The sequence below is a fragment of the Eumetopias jubatus genome, unplaced genomic scaffold (assembly GCF_037043125.1).
Source record: "Eumetopias jubatus isolate StellerSeaLion01/CBP00866 unplaced genomic scaffold, mEumJub1_p1.0 scaffold_2, whole genome shotgun sequence".
NCBI lineage: Eukaryota > Metazoa > Chordata > Mammalia > Carnivora > Otariidae > Eumetopias > Eumetopias jubatus.
In genome coordinates, this window is record NW_028274808.1 from 40679169 (window position 1) to 40706730 (window position 27562).

The following is a 27562-nucleotide window of genomic DNA, read 5'->3' on the forward strand; positions in this document are numbered from 1 at the left end:
GACTAGACTGCCGGGTCGAGTGAGCGCCCGTCTTCCCAGGCGAGATCCTCCCGAGGGGAATGGACCTCAGTTGGCGCGGCGGGTGGGCAGGTCGCCGGAACTCCGGCGGCGGCTAGTGGCCCTAGGAGCCCCCGCAGAGGCAAACAAACCACAACCCTGACCTGAGGGGCCTCCCCCTCCGCACCCCCTGCCGCCCAGGACCCTGGGGGCGGGGGCGCGTAGGCGCGTGTCCCCGCCGGCGCGCGGCCCGGCGCTCTTCCTCCTCGCCGAGCCTTCACCCGGCCCTTCCAGAGAGGAAACACCCTGGAAAGCGTCTCTCACTTTCCTCAGGGTGGGAAAACTGGCAGGGAAGAAGACAAAGCAACAGGCACGGTTCCGCACTCCGGCTGGAAGCCGGGCGGAGGGCGAGCCCGTGACACCTAGCGACTGCTGAAGGCCCAGGGCACCGCCCCCGCTCGCCCTTGGGGCACCGCCCCCTCCACCTCCCCTCCCACCCCCTCCCACCCCCTCCCACCCTCGGGAAGTTACCCCTTCCCGCTCTCCCGCCCCTCCCCGCCCCCCGGGCTCCTGCCCCGCCCACCGCCTCCAGCCGCAGCCTGCTGTCGGACCTTCTCAGGGGGCCTCGGGGGCGGGCGGGCGAACCGCCTCTGCAGCCTCCGCCAGGGTGCGCACCGCCGCCGCCGCCGCCACCGCGGGGCTGCTAGTCCGCCGCCACTCGCCAGTCCCGGGAGCCCAACAAAGAGCGCGCGGCAGCGGCCGCCCGCCTGCAGTCGCGCCCGAGGCTCCCTGGCCCGGGAGCGCCCGGCGACAATTTCGGCGCGGGCGATGGAAGATGGAAGGAAGAAATGCCGCGGTGAGGCTGGAGAACCGCCGGGGGCTGAAGGGCGTGTGGGGTCGCTCGCGTTGCTTACCGTCCGATCGGGGATTTGATTTGCTTTGTCGCTCCTTAGTCCCCCTGGGTCCCTGGGCCACTTGTGTTTGTGCCTTGATGTCAGATTCTGGTAACTGTTTTCCTTTTTGCTCTTCCTTTGTGTGTGTTAGGAGCCCAGAAGGGTCAACTTTGCGGTGTTAAGGGGTTTTAATTCAACCCTCCGCTTTGAAAACCTGCCTTGGAAAAAAAGCCCGAGTACTCGTACTTGCTTAATGATCAAAAGAAGGAAAGCATTAAAGAGGACTTAATGTGCCAATTTTTACTCTGCCCAAGTCAGCTCTTGTATTTAGGGGCTATCACGTTTCTCTTTCAGAAAGAAACAACAACAACAACAAGCCCCAAAACAAATTTGCATTGAGCCAGCAAACAGGGGAAGATTATTTGGTCTAATATTCTCAGTAGCTTTTAAAGACGTTTCATTCTGTTTTACATGCATTTAACTTTTATCTGCTGTTTTCAGCTGTAAGTTCTAGCAAATGATGTTCTGAGGTTTAAAAAAAATGCGGGTTAACACTTAAGAGAACGTGGGTTTAGAATGTTGTCCTTGACTTAAATAATAAATGGTTAGTTTTACCCGTCCCCTCGAGGTTAAAGGATGTTAAACACCCAGTAGGCAGAAGATGTAAAGGGCATTACGATTTTATTTTATAGAAACTGGTTTTCCTGACAGTGGGATGCAGGATTTCCACACCAGAGTAACTCTTCAGTGGGTCCAGGTGTTGGTGTAGGGAAAAGGCAGATCTTGAAAATTGCACTCAGTGGGATTCTGAGAACAAATGCTTTGTTTCATTAACTATAATTCAATACATACAAAGGATTTTGCAAAGCCCAATAGCCAGGTAAGTAAGACAGAATTTCAGCTGTCAAGGAGCTGCTTTCTAGTAGGAGAGACTTATGCATAGGTTACATGGAGGAACCCAGAGGGAGGAGAGCTTCTGACCTAAGGGCTTGGAAGTCCTCTGAGAGGAGCTAGCTGTTGAGCTGGACCTTGAAGTGGGGAGGGTTTGTCTGTCTTTTTGTGTGTGGGGGAAAGATGTTCCTTGCTGAAGGAAGAGAAATGCACTTTCTATCCTATTCCAAGAAATGCTTTACCATCCTTTCTTTTCTTAGAGTATTTACAAATCAGGAGATTTTTTTTTTTTTTAAGTCATTAAATTCCTCTTCACTTGAAAATGCAACATGCTCAACAGAACCAGCAAAACAATACAGAATAAATTAACACCTTCCCAACCGATTTTTAGTGGCTTGATGCATGTCTTTCTAACAACTTTCTTACATCCATTCACAGATCATATCACAAATATATGATTCGTCTTGCCAGATACTTTATTAACATATGCTTTTTATACTAAAAGGAGTAGAGTGGTACCATGGAAAGCACTTGGGTGGAACACTTGGCTTGTAGGTTTTGTCACTGAGTTTTTGCTGTTGTATTGGCAAATCATTTTAACCTCTAGCTAAAATTTCTTCCTTTGTAGGTTGAGGGGATTGGGAAGATGCTTTCTCAGAGCCATCTAGCATTTTATGGTAACATGCTTAAACATGTATATGCATTACTTATATAGTGATGTAGTCTTAACTTCACATTCTGACTATCTCAAATTTGTTTGTGAACGGATCATTGCTCTTATCCTATCCTGGCCATTGAAAGTGGGAGAGCGATTAAAGCTGCAAAGCTAAAATAACACCTTATTTAAAGGTGAAATTCCACAGTTGAATGTTATTTTTAAAAATGCAAGCATAAGAAGCTTGATTTGCAAATCTCAATTTGTGTTAGTTTTAAAAAAATTTTGTTGACACTCTTCATTTGTGAACAAAGAATAATGCATTTACTATGTACATTGTACTTAAAAGGTACAATTTTGCTTTTAATTAAATAGTTTCAGTTAAAAAATGGGATGGGATTAAAAAAATGGGATACTAGGAAATCCTTTTAGGCTAGTAAATCTTGGGAATTTGGAAATAAAAATAAAATAAGACAGAAAATCAGTTCATTGAAAAAGGAAAATTCAGAGATACTTTCCATAAATGGCTCTATTCACTTTTTTAAAAAACTTGGTATTATTTGTTTGCTAATCCTGGTGGAAAGTATGAATGGGATTTAGTCTGACATTACATTAAAAACAACAACAACAACATGTCCAAGGCATTACTACTTTCAGAGGTGGTTTTTTTTTTCCTTTAGAAACTGTGGAGTCATCTGTCCTGCCTTATTCATAAACATGCTATTGTGGTAATAGGTTAATCTCAGTCATGGTTAAACTGAGGCAAAAACCATGTGAACATTAAAATGTGTGTGTGCTTTGGCCTCCAGATTGGTTTGTTTGAGGTTTACCTGAGGTATCTTGTCATATGGCAGTTATGAAAAGAGCATTTCTTTGGGCTTGGGTTGGATTAGGAGGTGAGTAATGGATGGTGATCCTTTCCAATTTTTAGAAATGAATTCAGACATTGAAGTTTAGGCAGTCTGTGAAAAATAATCTGGCGATCAGTAGGTGACCAAAGTCCACTTACCTCAGGATATGAGTCAGGCTCCCAGAAGGCTGCGGATCTAGTCTAGCTTTAAATCACTGTTGTTTTGTGGGTTCTCAACAGTTAGGGATTCTTCCCCTGTAGTCTGGGCCAAACACAGAAGTCCTTAGTTTCCCTTTGTTGAGAGTGGAGGTGATTTATCTTGAATAACTGCCTTTTAGTTCTTTCTGAATTCTTTTACAGTTAAACCAGCCTAACCTTATGTTAGGGAGTGCAGGATCCAGATGAATTTCTCCAGAGCATTTGTTCAGAGTGTCTTGTGTCTGGACAGTTTGCGTTGTTTGTGATATTGCAGACTCAGAGGCTTGCTGGAAAGAATTTTAGTGGTGACATTTTGAGAGTGTGTCCCTTTGTACTTTTCCTCTGTTTCGGAGTTACAAGACCATCTTCCAAAGACATTTTTCACATGCTGCAGATTAGTGTTAGTTGAGTGGCTACAGTGGCAATGTCAATCACTGTTGCAGTTTACAGTGGAGAAAAAAAGATAGTTTGCAGCATATAGTTAACAAGTTATTCTTAAATCCAGATCGCTGGATTTCCATGCCTCCTTTGAAAAGAAGGGGTAACACATAACCATAATGAATCTTTGCTTGTGCTATCTTATTTATATAAAAATAGCACATGTCCCTGCAGTCCTTGTTTTTCACTGGGCCCAGAAGGTCAACAAACTGGGGCCCGGTTGGTGCCTAATCGGCAGGGACTTTGTTGACAATCCGGGACACAGAGGTGGTGAAACATTTTTTCTCTCGAGCATACTTGTGGTGTGAGGGAGTCACTAGCTCCTCGCCCCTTCTTCCATGTGAGTGCCAGGCCCTGGCTAGGGCCCGCCACTCATTTCTTGGGGCTTGCTTAACTTTGAACAGCCATCTAATATGAAACTCCCTTTTCCTTGGCCACAAATCAGTGATATGAGTCAGAATAATTGTACATGTTGATGGATGGTTTTCAAGTTTATTCTTGGAGTTAGGGATTTAGAGTAAGTGGAAAAGTAAGCATTTTGACCTGAGCCTGGGGCTCTTTTCTTACACAGTATTTTTATGTGGGTTGTCTGAGCAGCAACGTTTTCCTTTAAATTTCATCTTAAGTGAAATTTTGGAAATTTTGGAAGTTTAACAATAACTTCTGGAAAATGCTTATTTTAAGCATTTTAGAAAAGCTAATTTAAGTTTTCAGGAGATGCATTTTTACCATCATAGCTAATACTGATTGAGATCTTACTGTGTGCTTTGGCAGATTACCTCCTCGAGTCCCCATGACAACCCCATGAGGTCAGTACTGTCATTATCTCCATTCTGAAGTCTGGAGAGGTTAAGTAACACAGCTAACAAGTGGCAGAATGAGGTTTAAATTCAACAGTCCAATTTTCTTAACTACTGTTCTGTTTTTATGTCCTCAAAGTTAGCATTGCGTTTTGCAGAAACTGAACTTTTTGGCTCTCATATTTAGATTCTGTATGTCTTAGGACCTGAAATGGGATGACAAATCAACAGCCATTATTTTATATATGTGTTCGCTTAAGTGGTAGGACCAGGATTGTAGTTTGGCTCAAGAGATGGAAATTGTGTAATTTTCTTTCAAAAACACTCTTAGTGTCTAAAGGGATCACTAAATGGATTATGTAAGGAGTTCTGTATAGTTATAAGCAATTCATTGGAATTCAAAATAAAGCAGATTTACAATTTGAAATTGAATGTAAGGCTCACCTATTTTAACTTATAATTACATCACCTCATAGAAGTAATCTAGACTTTTTTTTTTTTTTAATAATTGTGGGTGTTGACACAGAGAAGGCTGCTTTTTTCTTCCCGTGAGCTGGGACTTTGGTTGTTGAGAAAAGGAGCCTCAAACAATGAGGAGGAGGTGAATGAGCTGAGGGCATTAATAGAAAGATCAGGCAGCAACTGCTCCCTTTTCTCTTACCTTCTGTTCCCAGACTTGTGCTAAGAAAAAGTGAATTATAGAAATGGAGTAGCTTGGTTCTTTCTATGGCTTTCTATAGTCTGGGGACAAGGCGAGTAGAAACATGTAAATAGAAGAAGCTGTAGCTTCTTTTGTTTGGACTTGAGGAGGTTATTGGTTAAGGGCCACTGGCACTGCTTTTCTCGGTATATGAAAACTTACACCCTTTTCTGAATTTTGATTTTTTTTTTTTTTTGGTAATCCTTTCCAAGAAGTTATTTGATAGGCACAGTATAGATTCACTCATAGGACACTGGGGGAAAGGGAAATCTAGGTGTAACAGTGAGTGACATAGACAATGCAGTTAAATGATTGCTGCCTATGTGATTAATAATATTTTCTAACAATGATATTAGGAAGATACTGAGAAATGACAGCAGGCTGTGTGATCTTTCATAGCATCTTACCACCCTGATCTTTCCTTCATGTCTCTAAAAGCTACAAGTCGGAGTGTTTAAAGAAGAAAGATAGTTCCTTGGGGCTGAAATTTTTCATTTGAACGTCAAAGTTTGCTCTGGGCAGGTGTTTATTTTCAGCTTTTATTTCTAGTGGCTTCAAAGGGTCCGTGAGCTGCCTACTCCACCTGCTGATGCTTATTTCTTCCTATAAAAATCCCCTGTGCCAGAAAAAATCTCAATGCTTTCCATGAACTAATATCTATAAGTAAATTAAGGCAGAACCTGAAGTACAGACATTAATATGCTATTCATTCATTCAGCAGATGTTAAGTACTTATCATGTGCTAAGTTCTATGTTAGGCTTTAAAAAAGCTTGTCCACTGACCCCTAAAAGAAAACCTGCCAAGAACATTCAGAGACATTTGGGTACTTCTGAGAGTCAGACCTCACAATCTGTAAATACTGATAATGTACCTAAGAACTCTGAGCTTAAACAAACTTTCATAGAATCAACGAAGTTTCTGTCATACCAGTATTGTTAAATAGAATTTTCTGCTATGATGGCAATATTCTATATCTGTGCTGTCCAGTATGGTAGTCAGTAGCCTCATGTACCTACTGAGAGCAGTTGGAATGTGCCAGTGAAATTTAGGAACTGAATTTTAAATTTTATTTATTTAGGTGAATTTAAATAGCCTCATGTGGCTAGTGGCTATTACGTTGGATAACACAGCTCTAGGGCAAAAATGCACTAACAGATAGCATGGGCTATCCTGAGCAGTCATTTCCCATGTGACCATCTGGTTGCTTATGATGTGTTCACCGACGAAGCTTTGTTAAGTTTTTAGTTTTGCACATATTTACAAAAGCAGTGAGAGTGTATGGAAGCATGGGATTTTAATGGAAGTGAAAGTGGAGGTAAAATCATTGAAAGTGATGAGAAGGAAAAACCTTTGATAAAATGGAAAAACGTGAGTGTCTTGCTGAGAGTCTTCTATTATATTAATAATTAGGTGTTTTGAAAACTTAGGGAGATGGTGAGAACACTGCAGTTGACTTTTTTTGTTGCAAGCTGTGGATAGTTCATAATTTCAAGTCCCCTTTGATCTGCCCACCATTGCAGTGAGTATAAGGGTGGGTCATGCCCAATATCTTAAGTGGCTAAGGTCTTTCCTGGGACCCCTTAAAGCTGTCCTGGAGGCCCAATAGATTTTTAGTGTAGTTGAAGCCGACTAGGAAAGACACCTGAATAGCATTGATATTGGCAAGGAATGGGCCTGGTTTTAAAACTACTCATGGGGCACCTGGGTGGCTCAGTTGGTTAAGCAACTGCCTTCAGCTCAGATCATGATCCTGGAGTCCCGGGATCGAGTCCCACATCGGGCTCCCTGCTCAGCAGGGAGTCTGCTTCTCCCTCTGACCCTCACGGTCTCTCTATCTCATTCTCTCTCTCAAATAAATAAATAAAATCTTAAAAAAAAAATAAAACTACTCATTAGTAGTAGATGGTGCTTTTGCATCATCCTTAGAGATCGAGAACACAGTAAGACAATGGAATGGAGGAAAAAAAATCTTACTCTTTTTCCCCAGATACTTTTTAGTGACAAGTCTGGGAGGTGGACAGTCCTGTTTGCAGGCTCCAGGATTTCTCTAGGTAGGCGTACAGGAATAGCCTTGAGTGTAGCATGTGTGAAATCATGGGAGAATTCTCATGGTTAGGCGTCTGTTGAAATACATTCCAGTTTTTGAGTTTTGTAACTTGTGGTGAAAACAATGAAATCAAGGCATAATGAATCAAAAACGTGGGGATAGGAAGAGGAGAAGGAATGACATGTATTCTGCATTTACGTGTGTGTGTGTGAACTTATACATTATTATGTGTTCTTTACATTATTGTAAGATAGGTGGTGTCCCCATTTTCAGAGGATGAAATTGAGGCTCATGAAGGTTTAAATGGGATTCTTTTTAAAAACAACTTTATTGACAATAAAATTTACATACCGCACAACTCATCCATTTAAAGTGTACATTTAGTGACTTTTAGTATGTTCACAGAGTTGTGCATTTGTCACCATAGTCAACTTTAGAGCATATTCATCACCTCACACTAAACTTTGGACCTATTAGCTATCACCCCCTTCCCGACCCAGGCAACTGAATATCTATTTTCTATGGATTTGCCTATTCTGCACAGTATGTGGCCTTTTGTGACTGTCTCCTTTCATTTAGCACAATGTTTTCAGTGCTCATCTGTGTTGTACTTCATTCCTTTTAACTGCTGAGTAATATCCATTTGAATATGCAGGGCGCATTTCATTTATTCATCAGATAATGGGTTGTTTCCATTTTTTGGCTATTAGAAATGCCGCTTTGCACATGCATGTACAAGTTTTTGTGGGGACATATGTTTTCATTTCTCTTGGATATATACATAGGAATGCAATTGCTGGGTCATATTATAACTCTATGTTTAGCACTTGGAGGAATTGCCAAACTGTTTTTCACAGGGGCTGCACTATTTTACATTCCCATCAGCGATGTATGAGGGTTCCCATTTCTCTACATCCTCATCAACACTTGTTATTTTCTCTGTTTTTGATTTTAACTATCTTGTTGGTGTGGAGTGTTATTTCATTGTGGTTTTCTCTAATGTAGTTGAGCATCTTTTCATATGCTTCTTGCCCATTTTTATATCTTTGGTGAGATGTCTGTTTAGATTCTTTGCTTTTGGTAAAATTGGGTTGTCTTTTAAAATTGGGTATTTGTCTTTTCATTATTGAATTGTAAAATTTCTTTATGTATTATGGATACAAGACCCTTGTCAGATATATGCTTTGCAGATATCTTCTTACATTCTGTGGGTGGTCTTTTCATTTTCTTGTCTTATCCTTTGAAGCAAGTGAGGATCTTTATATTAAGCAAAGCATGAGAGGGTTTAGCACACTTCACGTACTTACTGAGGTCAGTCAACAAAATGACTCATAAAATGGCTTATGTAATGAATGTCATCTTGTTTGTTTCTGGTTGGAGAAAAAGATAGATTTAACCTTTGCCTAAGCTACTCAGACAGGGTTGCAAAGCTTTCATGTGTATTAAAAGTAAAATTTGCAAGTTGTTTCTCTGTAGACTTTTATGTATAGAAAATAGTGCTTTCCTCTTGGATTCAACAGAGAACTGTTAAAAAGGAAAAGAATGGGGCACCTGGGTAGCTCAGTCAGTTAAGCATCTCCCTTTGGCTCAGGTCGTGATCCCAGAATCCTGGGACCGAGCCCCACGTCTGGCTCCCTGTTCAGAGGAGAGTCTGCTTCTCTCTCTCCCTCTGCTGCTCCCCCTGCTTGTGTGCTCTCTCTCTCTCTCTATCAAATAAATAAATAAAACCTTTAAAAATAAAAGGAAAAGGAGCTATTACCAAGAAGAGCCCTCTTTTGAGGTCCTGTAATTTTTATGATCTAAATAATGTTTCCCATATTTGTCTATCAAGGGAATTACCTGATTTTAGATTTCTAGGGCCAGTTGAAGGTTCTGGCTCAATAGTTCTGAAGTGACACTTTTCATCAACACTTCCCATGATTAGGATCAGGAATGCTTGAGAAACTCTGATCTAAACTGGTGATAATAATGACCTTTAGTGGTTTCCCCTAGAACTTAATTAGACCTCTTTAGTGGGTGTGACCTCCAGGGGACAAGCATCCTTCACTGAGGGTTATTACAGAGCGCAGATCCAGCCAGTCTGACGACTTTGCTTACCACAGCTACTGATCTTGATCCAACACAACCCAAATTCTCTTCCCCTCCCCTTATATAGTAGAGATAGTTCCACTATAAAAATTTAATCCAGGTTCATAAACATTTTCATGTCATAAGGTTACCACCGTCCTCCTGAGAGTATTGCTCTCTTTCCTTTTCCTCTCCTTTAAGATGTGTTCATAATTTTCTTAGCATTGTTGAATCCCTGGAGGCCTCCCATAGCCACACAAATCTCCATGTAACTTGGTTACTTACCTGGGGGTGGGTGGGAATTATTTTCAGTCTTCAAGTCACACAGCTATTAATTGGTTAAACTGATCTTTCTTGTACCCTGTATTATTATTGCCTGTAGTGCACTGTGGTTGCCAAGAGGAAGATTCTAGTACTTTGTGTGGTGCTTTGGCACATAGTAGTCACTTAGTAAATGTTTGTTCGACGAATGAGTTGAACACCACAGTCTATTTATTTATTTATTTATTTATTTTTTAAGATTTTATTTATTCATTTGAGACACAGAGATACAGAGAGAGAAAGCATGAGCAGGGAGAGAGGCAGAGGGAGAAGCAGGCTCCTTGCTGAGCCAGGAGCCTGATGCGGGGCTCGATCCCATGACCCCGGGATCATGACCTGAGCCAAAGGCAGACGCTTATCCATCTGAGCCACCCAGGCGTCCCACCACAGTCTATTTAATAGCTAAATCCAGGAACCCTTCCAAAAATGTATGGACAGAGTAGGTGCTCTGACTTTTAGCCGTGTGTTTTGGTGGAGTAGAATTTCCAGAGTCAGCAGATTTCTGGCCTCATCGTTTTTTGTTGTTGGCTTCACTGTGGGGTTTGGTCACGTAGCTCCTGTTTTAGGGAAGTGGAATTTCCCCCTACTTTGTAGACAGTGTTCGTGGTCTGCTTTTAGAGCTCCAGGTGTGTGACTTTCATTACAGCTTTCTTGCAAATGACAATCTAGGGCACAAAAGATAAGAGTAATATGTCACTGTGAATTTCCTCACGCAGGTCTTTCCCTGATGGCAGAGGCATCTGATTGAAGCAGATAAAGGTGTGGGCTGTGTTTGCCTAGAGTGTTGTAACGGTCTCAGAGACCCATTTCATTTATTCTTTTGATTTTTCCTGTTTTCATTCTTGGTTCACTTCCTCCTACCTACCTTGTGTGGCTTGTATGGGAGATAATTGCGTCATATGTTGATGGGTTCTGTTTGGGGGAAAAAAAATCTAAACACGGCATAATCTAAAATGAACTTATGTAAAGGTATACCTATGTTAAAAATATTTATATATTTTAATTTTATATATAAAAATATATGTTTCAAAGAACTTGGTAGGCTTAGAGCAATTAAAGCCAACATTTTAGAAGCACTACTAAAATAAATAAATCTGTGATTATGTAGTCCATGGGAAGAATATTTTAATTTATAATATTATCTATGAAGAAGGTTCCCGGGTGAGCTAAAAGGATAACAGTAATTTCTTGGTGTATATAGGGATATTTGCATCATGAATCTTAATATATAACAAATACAAGTTTTATTTTGTTTGTATACAGCAAAAACAATTTAAAAATGAACCATTGTTGGTAGAGTTCTCTTACGGTCTTGTAATGTGTTGTGTCTAGAACATTCCTTTTAGCTTTCCTGGAAACAACTCTTTTGTATGTACCCATATGTAATTGTTTTACATAATATTTAATTGAATTACACAATTTCAGTAGCAGGTACAACTGGCACAAGTCAGTTAGGGAGCAAACACAGTTGATTCTTGGTAACCATCAACTCAGTGATAGGAGCAGAATTTCATGAGCTTGCCAGAGTCTTGATTACTAGCTATAGGCACCAAGTAATAATGGGCATCAGCTAGGATGTTTTACAGGGTGAATGTTCATCCTGGAGTTGGCTAATTGGAGGTTGGTTAAGAGCTTCTGCTCTAAACATGACTTCCTATACATAACTTCAGAAACAGGCAAACATATATGAGAATTAGTATTATAAGGTAGAGAAATTAAGATACTCCATTTTTTTAAAAGTTATTTTTGGCTTTTATCTGCCTCACATCACTGCTGTTTGTGTACAGAGTTATTTTACTCCTGAATTAATTTATTTCTGCATGTAAATGTTTTTTGAAATTATTTTGCTTTCCTTTTACATGGAAATAGTTGAAGTTCTTAGTGGTTTGTAAAAATATGACCCACAAATGTCTATCTTTTGAGTGAGTATATTACTAAAGTATTAATACCCCAATTTTTTGTCTTATATATAAGTTCAGAGGTTCACCGAAAACAGGGTTGCACCCAGATTTTTTATATTATTAAAACATTAAGTGCTTCGTACTTTGTGTCGTAATTTCTCTATCTTTTTTAGAAATGAAAGCCCATTCTATTGGCCTGGCAACTTTGACCTGCTTCAGGAAGGGTATCCATATCCAGACCATCTTTTCAGTGTGCTCTGGTGAAGCAAGATCTAGGGTTTTGAGAAGTCCTAGTGCCTTTGGAGTGTTTTAGAGTATCTCTCAGTTTAGAGAACTATGTCTTTACATTACTCAGTTTTTTTATGAGGTTAACTTAATTTTCAAATTGGAGCCCCCCCTTTTTTTCCCCACGATATCTGAATATGTATATACATACAAAGTGCCTGATTAAAAGTATGCTATCATATATCATATACAGGTCTGTATCACTGTCCTCTTTCGTTCACTCACTTATTTATTAAATATTTATTGTCTCCTATGTACCAGGCATTATTTTTAGATACAGGGGATACAGTCATCATAAAATAGACAAAAAATTCTTACTTTTGCAAGGTGTGACAGGCTGTGTGTGTGTTAAGTACTTTGGGGAAAAATAAAGCAGAGGAGAGAGATTGGGAATGAGGTGGAGTTCCAATTATAAATAGGATCGCCAAGGATGGCCTCAGTGAGGTGACTTGTGATAAAAGGCCTGAGGAAGATAAAGGGAGTCATGTAGGGAAGAGTACTTCAGGAAGTGTAGACAGCAAGGGGCTAAGTCCTGAAGTTGAGGCATGCTTCCTGCCGTCCAGGAACTGCAAGAACAGTGTGACTGGAGTAGAGTGAGCAAGGAGGAGAGCATACACCAGTTCCTGTGAGGCCTCTGGTCTTGTAGGCTATTGCCAAAGGCTTGGGCTTGTACTTAGAGTGAGAGCAAAGAAGCCAGGGGAGAGTTTCAAGTAAAGATGTAACATGATCTGCCTTCTGTTTTAAGAAGACACACTGCTGCTGTGTCTCATGAGACTAAACTTAAGTGGGGAAGGGTAGAAATAAGGACACCAGTTAGGAGGCTATTGTAGGAACCCAGATGAATGATGGTGACTAGAGTGGTAATGTTTTGAAGGTAAGAGTGGGAATGATTTCCTGAGTGACAGGATGTGAGATGTGAGTGAGAGAAGTCAGTGGCGAATTGTAGGGTTTTTAGCTTATGCAGCTTGAAGGATAGAGTTGCATTAACTAAGCTAGGGAGACAGTGATTTTGGGGGAAAGATCAGGAGCTCAGTTTTGGAGATGCCCAGTTGGCAGTTGGATATATTACTCTGGATTTTAGAGCAGGTCTGGGCTGGAGGTAGACACTTGGGAGTTGTCAGAGTAAGGGATTGGGTGAAATCCATTAAGAGAGTGGGTGTAGATAGAGAAGCAGAGAGGTTCAGGACCAAGAACGTGGGCTACTTCCACATTGAGGTTGGGAGATGGAACCAGTAAAGGAGAATGAGAAGAAGCAGCTAATCAGGTAGGAGGAAAACCAGGAGAGTGCGGAGTCTGGGAGCCAAGTGAAGAAATACAGTGAATCAGATGCTCCCAAGATAAGGGTCAAGACTTGACTTAGGAATTTAGCAATGGGGAGGTCACTGGTGAGCTTGACAACAGCAATTTTGGTGGAGTATTAGGGACCAAAATCGGTAAGGATTCAAGAGAGAGCAGGAATAGAGAAATGGAAACATCAAACGTGGACAAATACTTCAAAGGATTTTTGCTGCAAAGGGAAGGTGAGAAATATAGCTGAAGGGAAAAGCGAGGTCAAGAGAGATTTTAAAATGGAAAAAATAGCAGTATGTTTGCTGATAGGAAAGACAATAAAGAGGAAAAAAGGAATGAGCCTTCATGTAGTAGCATAATTCTCATTCAGAAGAACATTGGTTTTGTTTGATACAGCTAAAATCATTTAGCTTACTATTGTAAACGAATTCTTGTTAATGCAGTTTGTATTTTCAACATACAAAGTTCTTACCTTCCCATCTCCATCAAAAACCAAAACTTTTCTTTTGTCTGAGCCTTTAAATAAATGATGTTTTGGTATGGATAGTTTCTGTTCATCTTAAACAACCTAATGTAGTCCTTAGATCTGCACCAGTATGCATGGGCCGGAGGTACACTCAATTCACATACCTTCTTCAGTAGCTGATGACTTTTTTTTTTTAAGACTATTTTTTAAGAGCAGTTTTAAGCCCACAGCATAACTGAGAGGAAGGTACAGAGATTTCCCATTTATCTCCTACCCCCACCCATTCATAGCATCCCCCATTATCAACATTTCCCATCAGAGATGGTACATTTGTTACAATTGGTGAACCCACACTGACACATCATCATCACCCAAAGTCCATACTTTACATTAGGGAATTACTCTTGGTGTTCTGCATTCTATGGATTGGCAAAAATGTATAATGATTTGTATCCTTCATTATCATATCATGCAGAATATTTTCACTGCCCTAAAAAGTTCTCTGTGCTCTTCTTATACATCCTTCCCCACTGTCCCAGCACCTCGCAACTGATCTTTTTACTGTCTCTACAGTTTTGCTTTTTCTAGAATGTCATATAGTTGGAATCATGAAGTATGTAGCCTTTTCAGATTGGCTTCTTTCACTTAGTAATAGGAAGCTTAGTAAAACCTAAGCTTCCTCCATGTTTTTTCATGGCTTGATAACATTTCTTTTTAGTGCTGAATAATATTCCATTGCCTGAATACACCACAATTTATCCATTCACCTACTGAAGGATGTCTTGGTTGTTTCCAAGTTCTGGCGATTGTGAATAAAGCTCCTGAGAACATACGTGTGTAGGTTTTTGTGTGGGTAAATACCAAGGAGCATGATTGCTGGATCATATTATAAAAAGAGTATGTTTAGTTTTGTAAGAAAATGCCAAATTGTCCTCCAAATGGCTGTACCATTTTTGCATTCCCACGAACATTGAATGAGAGTTCAGACGTACTATTTCTGAGCTTATTTTTTCCTCCTTAGGTTTTGCTTCTGTTTTCTTCCTGTTTTCTCTTACTTCTCTCTAGCAAGCACTTTCTGACTCTCAGAACATGTAGCATTTCAGTATCTTCTGCCATCCAACCTTTGCATTTTTATTGATCTCTGCAAAAAGACTCATAGCTCCTGGGTGTTTGTTTAGTAATTAGGTAGCTGAAGGGACTCGAAGCACATTTCATTTGAATGAATGGCCAGACTTCTGGGTATTATTTAAATCCTGAGGCACCACATTACTGACAAAAGCTTCTCAGATGGCTCTAGAATTGAAGAGGTACTTAATCAAAGGTAATTTTTTTTTTTTGGTTGAGGAAAAGTTTGAAGTTAATTACATATAAACTCTGAAAATTCATTTAAGTTTTTACATTTAGTTTCTGCTATAATTTAGAATATATATCTTGTCCTGAATTTAATTTTCATGAGGCATATTTTTTAGGATCTATATCGGTACTGTCTAATGGAAATACAGTACCAGTTTTATATATAATTTTAAAATCCAGGATCTGAACTCTATAGACAGTCTGATTCGAGAGCTTATTTTCTTACAGGCTGTGCCAGATTGTTTCCTCAGCATATCTCAGCAATGCATCTTTAAATTGTATGATTGAGGGGTGAAGAGTGGGGATTGCTTGATTTATGAAATCAATATATTCTGTAAACTTGAGTGTAAATTAACTTTAAGTAAATCACATTCTGTTTGCCATTAATTTGTCTTAATTTTAGAGTTGCTTTATCTTGATTTCTCACTGACCTTCCATTACAGTTGAGCCTCAACACTTTATTACTCTGTCCAATTCTGACTTGGGGGAAAAACACCTAATAATATATAAGGCATACCTTCAGTGTAAGAGAGAACTGGAAACCAGTAACACCAGCCACAACTATTTATTGAGTGATTATTGTATGCCAAGCATTGTGCTAATAAGACTTTGCACTTACTGTCTTATTTAATCATTAAAATGATGCTGTAGGGTTGGTTTTCTCTTCCTCAGTAAGTGCCAAAAGCTGTGCCACTACAGTCCAAAACAGTTAGATTCTGTGAGAATTACTGTATTTGATTCTGGGGATCATATTTTAAAAGAGACATTAACAACGAAAGGGCAGTTAGGTGGCTGAGTGGTAGGTGAGTGGTCAGAAGATAATGTGATATTAGGAGAGGTTGTAGAAATTGTGATCTTTAACCTAAGGAAAGAAGACTCAGTGGATAGAAAGTTGTCTTTAAGTATTTGGGACAAGGAGTGTGATATAAAGAGAAACCTGACTATGGCATAGGACTATACTTTTCTGTCTTTCTCCAAAGAATATAGAAAAGAAATTTGCAGAATAACACAGTTTTATTTCTGAATAAGAAAGAACTTTCTCAAAGAATTGTTTGAAAAACTAAACCAACTTTAGATGTGTTTGGACAGAGGCTATGTCCTTACCTAGATATTTTAGATTAAACGCTTGTATTTGGAAGATTTGGATTATAGGAATTGGCCATTGGGTGAGTTGTCCGATTCTTCACATGAAAGTTCTTGGGAGTTTGTGATTTTGTCACAGATTGTGTTCTAAAATCAGATGCTTTTATAATATAAATAATTGTCTCCGTTTGTAAATTAAGTTGGAGATTGTGATTAATAAGAATGTCAGAGCTAAGGATGAAGTCTTACAGTCTAACCTCATTTTGCAAATGAGGAAACAGAAAGTTACAGAGGATAAAGCCCCTGTTGGACAAATAGTCAGGCATTAACTTCATAGGTGAAACAGACTAAATCACTTATAGCACATGTTTAAAGGTCCTTTTTAATCTTATCCAGAGCTAACAGAATGAAGCATCTGGAATTCTGATTGGGGCACACTGGAGTCCTTTTGTTGTTGTTATCTCATCTGAACTTGGAGCTCAGTGATTTTCCTAAAGAGAAATTTTCTGTTTCTTCATGGTGTTTTAGTTCCTTGGAAACATATGCATCTTCACATTAAAAGCAGAAGAAGGTACAGTGGCTCTGATAATTTATTGTTCATTCAACATATATTTATTGAAGGTCTCCTGTGTGCCAAACACTTTTCTGAGTAGGGTTGTACTGTCACAGGCTTTTACTCTGAGATGGGAAGCCATCAAATAGTTTTGAGCAGAGGATGAGGAGATTAACTTTTTTTTTTTAAGATTTTATTTATTTGTTTGACAGAGCACAAGTAGGCAGAGCGGCAGGCAGAGGGAGCGGGAGAAGCGGGCTCCCCGCTGAGCAGGACACCTGGCGTGGGGCTTGATCCCAGGACCCTGGGATCCTGACTTGAGTCAAAGACAGAGGCTTAACTGACTGAGCCACTCAGGTGCGGCCCCCCTTAAAAAAAAAAAAAAGTATGGCTGAACTATAAAAGGATTCTCTAGGAGTTTCCCCCAGGTATAGTCTGCTTTGATGTAGTGAGACATACCTTTTGGCCCCTAGGCTCAAGATTAGAATAAGGGCAATTAGAGGTTTAAATAAGTTATGTATGTAAGTTCACAACAAGTTATATAAGTAAGTTCATAATAAAACAAGTATAGACCTCTTGAAAATACTTACCATATGCCAGTTTGAAAAGCATTATGACTTCTTGATGGAATTTATAGACCTAGGTTTGAATCTTACCTCTTAGGGGTGATCTGATTTTGAAATGTATGAATTCTCTGAGCTTCAGTTTCCTCATTGGTGAAATGGGGGTAAAACCTTTTTCATGGGACTTTTTTGATGGTTAAATGCTTAAAGTGGGACCGTGCATGTAAAATGCTCAGCTCAGTGCCTGGCCCCATTGTAAACATTCAATCAGATTATTACTACGATAATTGAGTCAAGGGAATTTTAAGATGGGTATAAAGATAGATTTGGAGTGCTAACTCTGAGTGTTAATTTATTTTTAGTTTAGACTAAATGTCTTAAGTACCTTTGTCTAGAAGTCCTGACATTGACTCAATGCTTAAAAATAATACCCTTCCTTAATACTGTTTTACATGTATATGAATTAATCCTTTTATATGTCACTAGCTGCTTTTGTGGTGTCACAATGTGGCAAATTCTAGAGCTCTCCTCCACATTCCACAGCCCTTATCAGTTTGGACCAATTCTGGAGGTTTGGCTATTGATAAAAGCAGGCAGGGAAGGGCCCTGCCTGTAGGTCATAGTTGACCTCTAGCCAGAGGACACCCAAGGGACTGGTTCACTGTGAAGCTGCCTGGGTTTGAGGGGTGTGCGCATGCGTGCGTACTCTGTTATCCAGAATCTTTGTCCTCCTGGAGAGTAAACACAACACGCTATGATTCTGTGGACGAGTTCACCTCTGTAATGTTTTTTGTTTGCCCATTTTTACACCTGGAAATTCAGTCTGACTGTTAGTTCAGTATTCTATCTATGGCTGTGTCTAGTTAAAAGCATAACAAATTTGACTTGCCAGTCTCCAAGTGATACTAGGAGAAAGTTCTGTGTAAAACTGACTTGGACCTCAGTAAAACATGTCTTTTGGGTGCCCTCCTTTCCTTTTGCTATGGCGTCAGCTGTTTCTAGCCCAGTGCTCCATCTTATTTTCCTGAGGCTTTAGGTATCACCTAGCTGAGTTGATAAATTCATCTGGGTTAATGGGAGAGGGTTAGAGGACATTTCAACTGTTTTTTGGAGGCACTATTTTGTTTTCCTCTCCCCTCAGTTATTTGAAAGTACTTTGGCAAAACTAAGGCCACTGTGTTAATACCACATTTCAGCATTATTTTCAGTTGAGCCGTTAGTGCATGTCAGAGTCATGAGAATTTTAGATCATGGAAAAGGTAGGTGCATGGCAGGTCTCTTGTGAAGATATAGGCACATAGAGCCCTTTTTGTTTTCCCTTTGAATTGTGTAATTTTTAAAATTCTACTTTAAAATATAAAATTTTAAACTTTTTCTGATTATGGGAAAAGGCCTGGTAATTGTGGATTAATTGGGATATACAGAAATATTTAAAGAAGACAACAAAAATCAACTAATCCTTCTACTCAGACGTAAAACACTGTTAACCTTTTTTTTTTTTTTTTAAAGATTTTATTTATTTGGGAGAGACAGAGACAGAATGAGTGAGCATGATGGGGGTGAGGGTGGGGGTCGGGAGCTGCAGGCAGAGGGAGAGGGAGAAGCAGATTACCTGCTGAGCAGGGAGCCTGATGCTGCTCCATCCCAGGACCCTGAGATCATGACCTGAGCTGAAGGCAGACCCTTAACGGACTGAGCCACCCAGGCGCCCCTTTGTTAACCTTTTTTGAGACATTTCTATTTCCTCTCTTATTCTGGGCGTGTGTGTGTGTGTGTTCATATAGTATACAGTTTTACATGGTGTTTTAGTTTGCTTAATATTATAATATGAGCATTTCCCCATATCATTAACACTGCTTGCAAATATGCTTTATTATTTGTTACTATTGTTTTTTGAGGAGCATCCTTCTTTTTTAATTGAAGTATAGTTGACATACAATGTCACATTAGTTTTAGCAAATATGTTTTTTTAAATGGCCACCTGCTATTTAATCTTAGGGTTTTTCTGTAAGTTATTTAACCAGTTCCCTATTACTGAATACTTAGGATGTTTCTGTTTTTTCGTTGTGATGACATATATATACACCTTACAAATAAAGGATTTTATATAAACTTTGTGTCTATGTCTCTGATTATTTCCATAGAATGTTTTCTTAGGAGTTTGAGAGTCAAAGGTGTGAACTTTTTAAGGTCCCCAAATCTGTATTCCTTTCTGGAAAGGTGGCACCAGTTACATTTTATCCACCATCATATAGAGGCAGACAGAAACACGTGGTTTTTAGGTGATACAGGTTAGGGCTGGCTCCGTTTTAGTCACTGTCCTAAGTTTACACCTTTTAAAAAGGTGGTGGTGGAATCACAGAGCTGCAGATCTTTAGATCTGTATCTATAAGAGATCTAGTCCTACTTTGATACTTTTATAGATGAAAAAACTGAGAACTACAACAAGGAGTTAATTCATTGACCCAAGATCATATAGCTGGTAATTGGCTGAGCCACGATTAGAGACTTGACTCCTTTTTGTCCTGTGTCGTTTCTTCTTCAGCTTGAACCTAATGCACCAGAGAGAGTTGTCTATAGGACTGAACTCGAGGGGAGTGGGGACAGATTATTATTATTATTATTTTTCCTATAGCATGGCCTCTGTTTAGTGTATAGTACCATTACCTATCATCTGGCCCCCCTGGCATGCCTCTTGCCCATATTTCCAGAAAAATCCCCAGGCTTAAATTTGATAGGGCTAGCTTGAGTTATGTGTCTGTCTCTGTGGACAAGGGAGTGGACTACCTTGGCTAGGTCTGAGTCGCACGGCTGCATGCGTGGCCCTAGGTAAGAATGAAGGGAAGTTGTCGGTTTAAGCCTAACTGCATGGAGTGAGAATAAGGGAGAGATGATTTAAAGAAGAAAAGAGGTGTTCTATTATGAGAAGAGAGAGTGCTGGGCAGGCAGAAACAACAGATGCTCATGGCAGATGAAATGGGGCTGGCCAGAAGAAGCATATGCCAGGAGAGAGGAATAGCAAGCACAGAGGCCAGGGGTAGGCTGGAGCCTAGCATATGAAGAATGGGAAGAAGTGAGTAAGGAGGTGTTAGGGTGGGGGAGAGGGGGACTGGAGAGAAGGGAATTAGAAAGGAAGGCTGAAGCAGATAGGGCAGGACCTTATAAAGTAGCCTGTTTGGATTTTATCCTATGAAAATGGGAAGTGATTGAAGGGGTTTAAGCAGTTTGGCATTTTGAAAAGATCACTCTTGGGGCACCTGGCTGGCTCCGTTGGTAGAGTGAGTGATTCTTGACCTCAGGGTTGAGAATGAGCCCCATGTTGGGTGTAGAGATTACTTAAACTAAAAAGATCATTCTTCATTCCATTCTCCACCCTGTAGAAGGGAAGCAGGGCACTCAGGAGGCGTTTGTAGGTGAGAGAGGAAGGTTTCTTGGATGGGAATGGTGGCAGTTGTGATACAGACAAATAAGCCACATTTTGTGTAGATCAATAGAACCTGATTATTGATGGGATGTAAGGAGAGGGGAATGAAGTAGATTTCTGGCTTGATTAACACAATGGATGGAATTGCCATTATCGAGATTTAGCACTCTTATTGGTATTGTTTTGTGTCACTGAGTTCCTTCCGCCTAGACTGGACTTCTTAAAAATAGGATTAGACATCATCTCTTCACCATTGATGGTAGTGCAGTGCTGAGCATGTGATAGGAACTTGGTTCGGCATCTGTTAGGTGGGTAGTCGATCTTAGTCTCCTTCCAGGGTGGGCCTTGAGAGGAGGCTTAAAGTAACAACAACAAATCCTATTTGTTAGGACATACCTTGTTGCATTTTTAAATTTGTTTAAAGTACAAATTATGTGGGAAGAAGTTACCATGAGCTGCATTTTATCAAAAATGTAATCAGACCACAGAGTTAACGAAATCTGCCCATATTTATTGACAGAGCTGTAACATTTTCTAATCCCTGGTATTCTCATTAAATCATCTACCCTATTCTTGTTCTTCTGGGTAATTTTTTTTTCCCCTAAAATTAGTGTTTTTTCTTCCTTTGGCATTCTAATGCCAAATTTTGTTTTACTATTAAAAGTAAAACAAAACACTAGATAACTGGCCACGTCATCTTTGGGTGGTCCCTGCACCTTTGATACTGCTTTGTTGTCTCAATTCCTTTCAGTCTCTTTTTTCTCTTTTACCAAAAACCTCATTCTGAAGTGCCTGCGAAAAAGAGACCCAGACCAGAAGAAATCAGTCCAGCGACCCAGCAACAAGCTCCCCGAGGTTATAGGGCAAAGTAAACCTCTTCCCAGAATGTGCTTCTAACATGGAAACACAGTGCCTAGTTAGGGCTCAGGAGATGCCCACCAATGCTGGTTACTCATCCTTAGCCAGTGCTTTGGTTTGACTTATTCATGGCTGTTGCTCTCTCTGGCATGCTTTCATTTCCCCCTGAGAGAAACTTTAAAACAGGAGGAGTTAAACAGAGGCAGTCTAAAAAAAAATGGGTACAGAACACAAGCTACCCTTATCTGGTGTCCTCACTGTGCAGGCTGTTGTCGATGTAGAGTGCCCCTACAGTCCTATGGTTTGCTTGACCCAGGTTTGCAGTTGGTTTTGAAGCCCCCAGGCCAAATGGCAGGCCCTAGTCCAACAAGTACACACCTTACCTTCTGGGGCAAAAATGTGCTTTTTGTTCTGCCATTCCTCCATTTGCTACAGATTTTTATTGTTAATTTTTAAAACTTTTTATTTGAGAGAGAGAGAGCATGTGCGGGAGAGACGAGCAGTGGGGAGGGTCAGAGGGAGAAGCAGACTGCACTGAGCAGAGGAGCCCAACACAGAACTCAATCCCAGGACCCTGGGATCATGACCTAAGCCGAAGGCAGATGCTTAACTGACTGAGCCATCCAGGAGCCCTGCTACAGATTTTGTAAAAGAGTGATTGATTAAGAGAATTTCATAAACCAGAGTTACTTTCCCTACTCTTACTTGCGTATTTCTGAAGGGTTATTAGAACTTTTAAGTTCTGTTCCTTAGAAGTTTCTAAGGAAAAATCAGTGTTCTAAAACTTTGGGGTCTTTTTCATGCTCCCAAATCAATCCTTGTTTTTTACATGTGGTGGTGTCATTAATGTTCTTGTGGAAAAATTTGTTTAAGGAAGTAGAGCTTCCAGACTGTGGAGGGGTTTGGTATATGGGGGTTGGGTGAACATTTTGAGTTAGGTAATTAGGCAGCTACAACCATGTGGAACAGAGGCGATGATTAGACTAATTAGTTAAGCCATTTTTGTAAGTGCCATGTCGACCCAAGGGTAATGGCCTAGAAATGCTGCCTTTCCTGATTTATTTGATTGATGAAAAGCAGGTTTTACACGTGGGGTTTACTTATTTTTAAAATTAAGGATTTGCCTGCTTTTCATCTGTTTCAGTTTTAGTTCTCTGTATCTGATTGTGGAATTTTGGGCTAGGGCTTTTCCACTTCTGTTTCCATCTCCACTGTACTGTTGTTGTGGAGCAGATGTGACAGGGCACCTGTAGACAAGCAGGTCTTTCCAAACACCGGGGGTGTTGCATTTGGTCGGTATACAAGCAGCTTTCTTTCTGGTCATTTTTATACACCTAACTTATTCACGTGTGCATTTATTTATCTACCATTCCCTGGTGTCTGTTGTGTGCCAGATACTATCTGGCAAAGGATCCAAAGATATGTAGCAGTTAGAGACTTTATTTTGTTCAGTGTTACTGCCCCAGTTTCCCCAGCTGCTTGGCGTGGTGGGTATGTATGTTCAGACTCACCTCATGCAATTGTAGCTGAGTTTGCAAGGCAGATTTTTTTTAAAAAAAGAAAACACATTTCTGTATACTAAATCCCATTTATTTCCTTGTAGTTTTAAAATTTAAGCTGAATCTCTTAAAATGATTTACTTTCTAAAAAATAATAAATATTATCAGGAATGCTGTAGATCTTTTAAAAATAAAAATACAAAGTGAAAACATTTTACCAAATTTTAATACGGTACTATGTGTAATTTACTAAGTACTTTTACACATGCTATGATGTTTGATCCTGCCATCAGCTCTGAGGTAGGCAGGCAGGCATTACTCCCTGTGATAGCACCCTGATAGCACATTGTGGGGAATTCAGAAAAATTAGCTGATTTTCCTCAGGTGTTCATAGTCAATACATAACAGAGACACAACATTACTGCATCTTCTCCTTCCTGGCTTATTTTAGTCTTTTCTTAAAGGAATACTTTCTTCTGTAGTCAGTTCACAAATGGCTAAAGTAGACCCACTGGGTTTAAAGAATCTTTTAGGGGCATTCAGCAATAAGTGGTAAAATGTATAACTTTTCAAAAACAGCATTAGTAATATATATATATAAATATATACTAATCAGATAAACTAAATATAGTGCTATTAAAACATGTTTGTGAGACTTTATTCACACAGTGAACATTTTGTGCTGATTTGTCCATTGTCCTTACCTTAGGTAAGAGTGGTGGGCTTTATGAAAATCTATAGTGAGGTGAAGAGCCAGATAGCTTTCTGAGTGCTTTGAGTGTATTTTGTAATATACAATGGAGTAATAATACCAACCTTGCGGGAGTGTTCTGAGGATTACGTGGTAATTCATGTAAGCAAGGTGCTACTCATATGAGGTACTCAATATTTGGTAGCAAAAATGAAGTAAAACAAAAACAGGTAAAATCCTAAATACCAAAGGGGAGAATAAAACTATTTTTAGGTGCCTTTTTTACTTTATAATTGAAATTCTAATTATAATTTTTATCTATTAATACTGTTTCTCCAAAAGCCTATACTATTAACCTAATTTCAATATTCCATGTATGTGAAGGGAGCAAAGTTGTTCTTTTTAAAATAAAAACTTCTCAATTCAGTATGACCTTTTACAGTTAGTCTAAGTTAATGACCTTTATTACATCATTACTAATTGAGGATTTTAAAGACCAATATTGCTCTGCTACCCAGCATCTCCCGGCTTAGGAATCTGAGACACAACTGGAATCTTAGTCTTTAAATAGACTTTTGGGTAATAAAATGAGGTGGATTATCAACAGCAAAGCTTGATTAAATATGATTATAATGTAATGTTATTAATTCAGTCACAAGATATCCATTAAAATCACACTAATTAGGAAATATTTAATTGCGTTCTGGAAAAAACAGAAAATGTTATAGAGTGAATTGCCACCCAAAATCAGGAACAGAGAATTAGAATTGATTCTGAGACCTCTTCATGATACTGAAATACATCATTCTAATATTTAAATATTTAGAAAAGAAATCTGAAACAACTTTAAAATATTTCATCTGTCTTTTGGGATAATAATGAATATTGATTTCATTATTTGGATAATACTTCTGGAAAATGCAGAAATTTAAAAAACTCAATACTTTTTATAGCTGTAATTAAGGAATTATGATAATATTCACAAATTTACTTTATTACCTTATTTAAAAAACTGAAACTTGTTCCTTAAAATGGTCAGATGGTTCCTTTAGATCATTTTTTGATGGAATTCTTTAAAAAAATGATTATTCCCTTTTCTGTATTTTAAATGCATGTACTTAATGCTGCTTAACTTTTTTTGATGATTCATGTTGACTGTTTCCTAGTATTCAATTACAGTGATATTGTCTATGGGGTATAAATCTATATCTTAAAGGCATTATGATAAGTTATTTTATATGATAACCAGCTTGTAAATAACAGTTTTAAATAATAATGTATGATAACCAGGTTTTAAATAACAGTTTAGTTAAATTATGCTATTTAACAACTAGATATTCAGCCCCTATTTAAGTGTACATACAGAATCTTAAGAAAAAATGTTTTAAGTACTTCTCAAGTAGTAGCTCATTTAGTCTTTACAATACCTTAATGAGGTTGTTATCCTCTTTTTAATTTTTTATTATTTTATATTTTTAAAGATCTTATTTATTTATTTGACAAAGAGAGAGAGAGAGTACAAGCAGGGGGAGTGGCAGACAGAAAGAGAGGGAGAAGCAGGCTTCCCGCTGAGCAGAGAGCCTGACGTGGAGCTCGATCCCAGGACCCTGGGATCATGACCTGAGCTGAAGGCAGTCGCTTAACCGACTGAGCCACCCAGGCACCCCATATCCTATCTATCTACTATCTATCTATCTATCTATCTATCTATCTATCTATCTATCTATCATCTATCTATTTTTGAAGGGAGATCCTTCTTTATTTTATTTTATTTTATTTTTTTATTAACATATCATGTATTATTTGTTTCAGGGGTACAGGTCTGTGATTCAACAGTCTTACACAATTCACAGCACTCACCATAGCACATACCCTCCCCAGTGTCTATCACCCAGCCACCCATCCCTCCCACCCCCACCACTCCAGCAACCCTCAGTTTGTTTCCTGAGATTAAGAGGCTCTTATGGTTTGTCTCCCTCTCTGGTTTCATCTTGTTTCATTTTTTCCCTCCCTTCCCCTATGATCCTCTGCCTTGTTTCTCAAATTCCTCATATCAGTGAGGTCGTATGAAACTTGTCTTTGATTGACTTATTTCACTTAGCATAATACCCTCTGGTTCTCTCCACGTCATTGCAAATGGCAAGATTTCATTTTTCGATGGCTGCATAATATTCCATATATATATATATATATATATATATATATATATATATATATACCACCTCTTCTTTATCCATTCGTCCATTGATGGACATCTGGGCTCTTTCCATAGTTAGGCTATTGCGGACATTGCTGCTGTGAACTTTGGGGTGCAGGTGCCCCTTCGGATCACTACATTTGTATCTTGGGGGTAAATACCCAGTAGTGCAATTGCTGGGTAGTAGGGTAAGTTCTATTTTCAACTTTTTGAGGAACCTCCATACTGTTTTCCAGAGTGGCTGCACCAGCTTGCATTCCCACCAACAGTGTAGGAGGGTTCTCCTTTCTCCGCATCCCTGCCAACATCTGTCATTTCCTGACTTGTTAATTTTAGCCATTCTCACTGGTGTGAGGTGGTATCTCATTGAGGTTTTGAGATACCCTCTTTTTTTAAAGTCACAGGGAAGTTAAGTACCTTGTCAAACTAGTACATAGTAGCATTTAGATTTGAATTCTCTCATCTGGCACCAGAGCCTTCACTCTTAATCACCAAGGTAGTCTTTTTGTTGTATAATGAGTGGACTTTGTTTTTCATTTTTGGTAGTCTGTGGCCTGTTTTGTTTACATCCTGATTTTTGTATGTTTTGAAGCTTTTTGTTTGCTCATTTGTTCATTGGCACATACTGATTGAGCACCCATTATGTGGTGCTGAGGGTGCAGCAAGTAATCCAGGTAGACCCTTTGGAGTTTAGTGTCCAACAGTCCATGACTGTTCATGCTTGATGTCTAGTAGGAGGGAAAACAGATGTAGCAGAGTTCACTTACTGTGGCATTAGAAAGAACTCCGTGGGAAGCAAGGGTCTGAGAGAGGCACAGGGTTAAGCCTGATTGGGAAGGAGGTATGAGGAGAAGAGGGGTGACATTCTAGTCCAGAAGGAGCAGTCAAGCGCAAAGCCTGGGATGAGAGGCTGTGTAGGTTTTTCAGGGAACTGCCAATAAATCCACTGTGGCTGAAGCTCAGTGTTTTGAGTTGGGAGGGGTGAAAGGTGTAAATAGTGTAAAAGTGTTTTAAGATCAGATAGAAGAGTAAAAGAATTAACTTAATACTTTATTCTAATTTCTGGGATAATAAAAGCATAGAAACAGAGTATATGACTTCCATACTTACAGGGGCACAGAATAATAAATCAGTTCAAAAGGAGCAAGAAAGGAGATTAAGATAAAATAGATGGGATAAATAGCACAAAGTAAGATGGTACATCTTACAAATGTATTTGTAATTACATTAAATGTGTATGGACTAAATTAAAAGACAAAGATTGTCAGACTGATAAAAACCAACCAACCAAAGAAGGCCCTACTTTTACTTTATTGATTCTCACAATATGAGAAATGACAAGAAGTGGCCATGAGATGATATACCCCCATCTCCTCACCTCTCCTTGTACTCTGGAAGCTGTCACCTTCTTGGGAAGGGCACTGGGCTTCCCACCGTAAGTGCAGTGGTCATACTGGGAGCTGGCAGGTTAGTGGTATCTGGATGATGAAGGACTGGCTCCCCACCAGCTTGTGAGACCTTTTATGGCAGAGGTGGAGTTT

General features: G+C 39.5%; 1 protein-coding gene across 1 annotated transcript in view; it reads left to right on the forward strand.

The window, feature by feature from the left end:
* Positions 1–740: 740 nt before the first annotated feature.
* PSD3 (pleckstrin and Sec7 domain containing 3) overlaps positions 741–27562 on the forward strand; it is a 492408-nt gene continuing 465586 nt past the window's right edge. Inside the window, exon 1 of the mRNA XM_028124024.2 lies at positions 741–853. Within this exon, the coding sequence (XP_027979825.1) occupies positions 833–853 (21 nt within the window). The 5' untranslated portion in view covers positions 741–832. The remainder of the gene's footprint in view (positions 854–27562) is intronic.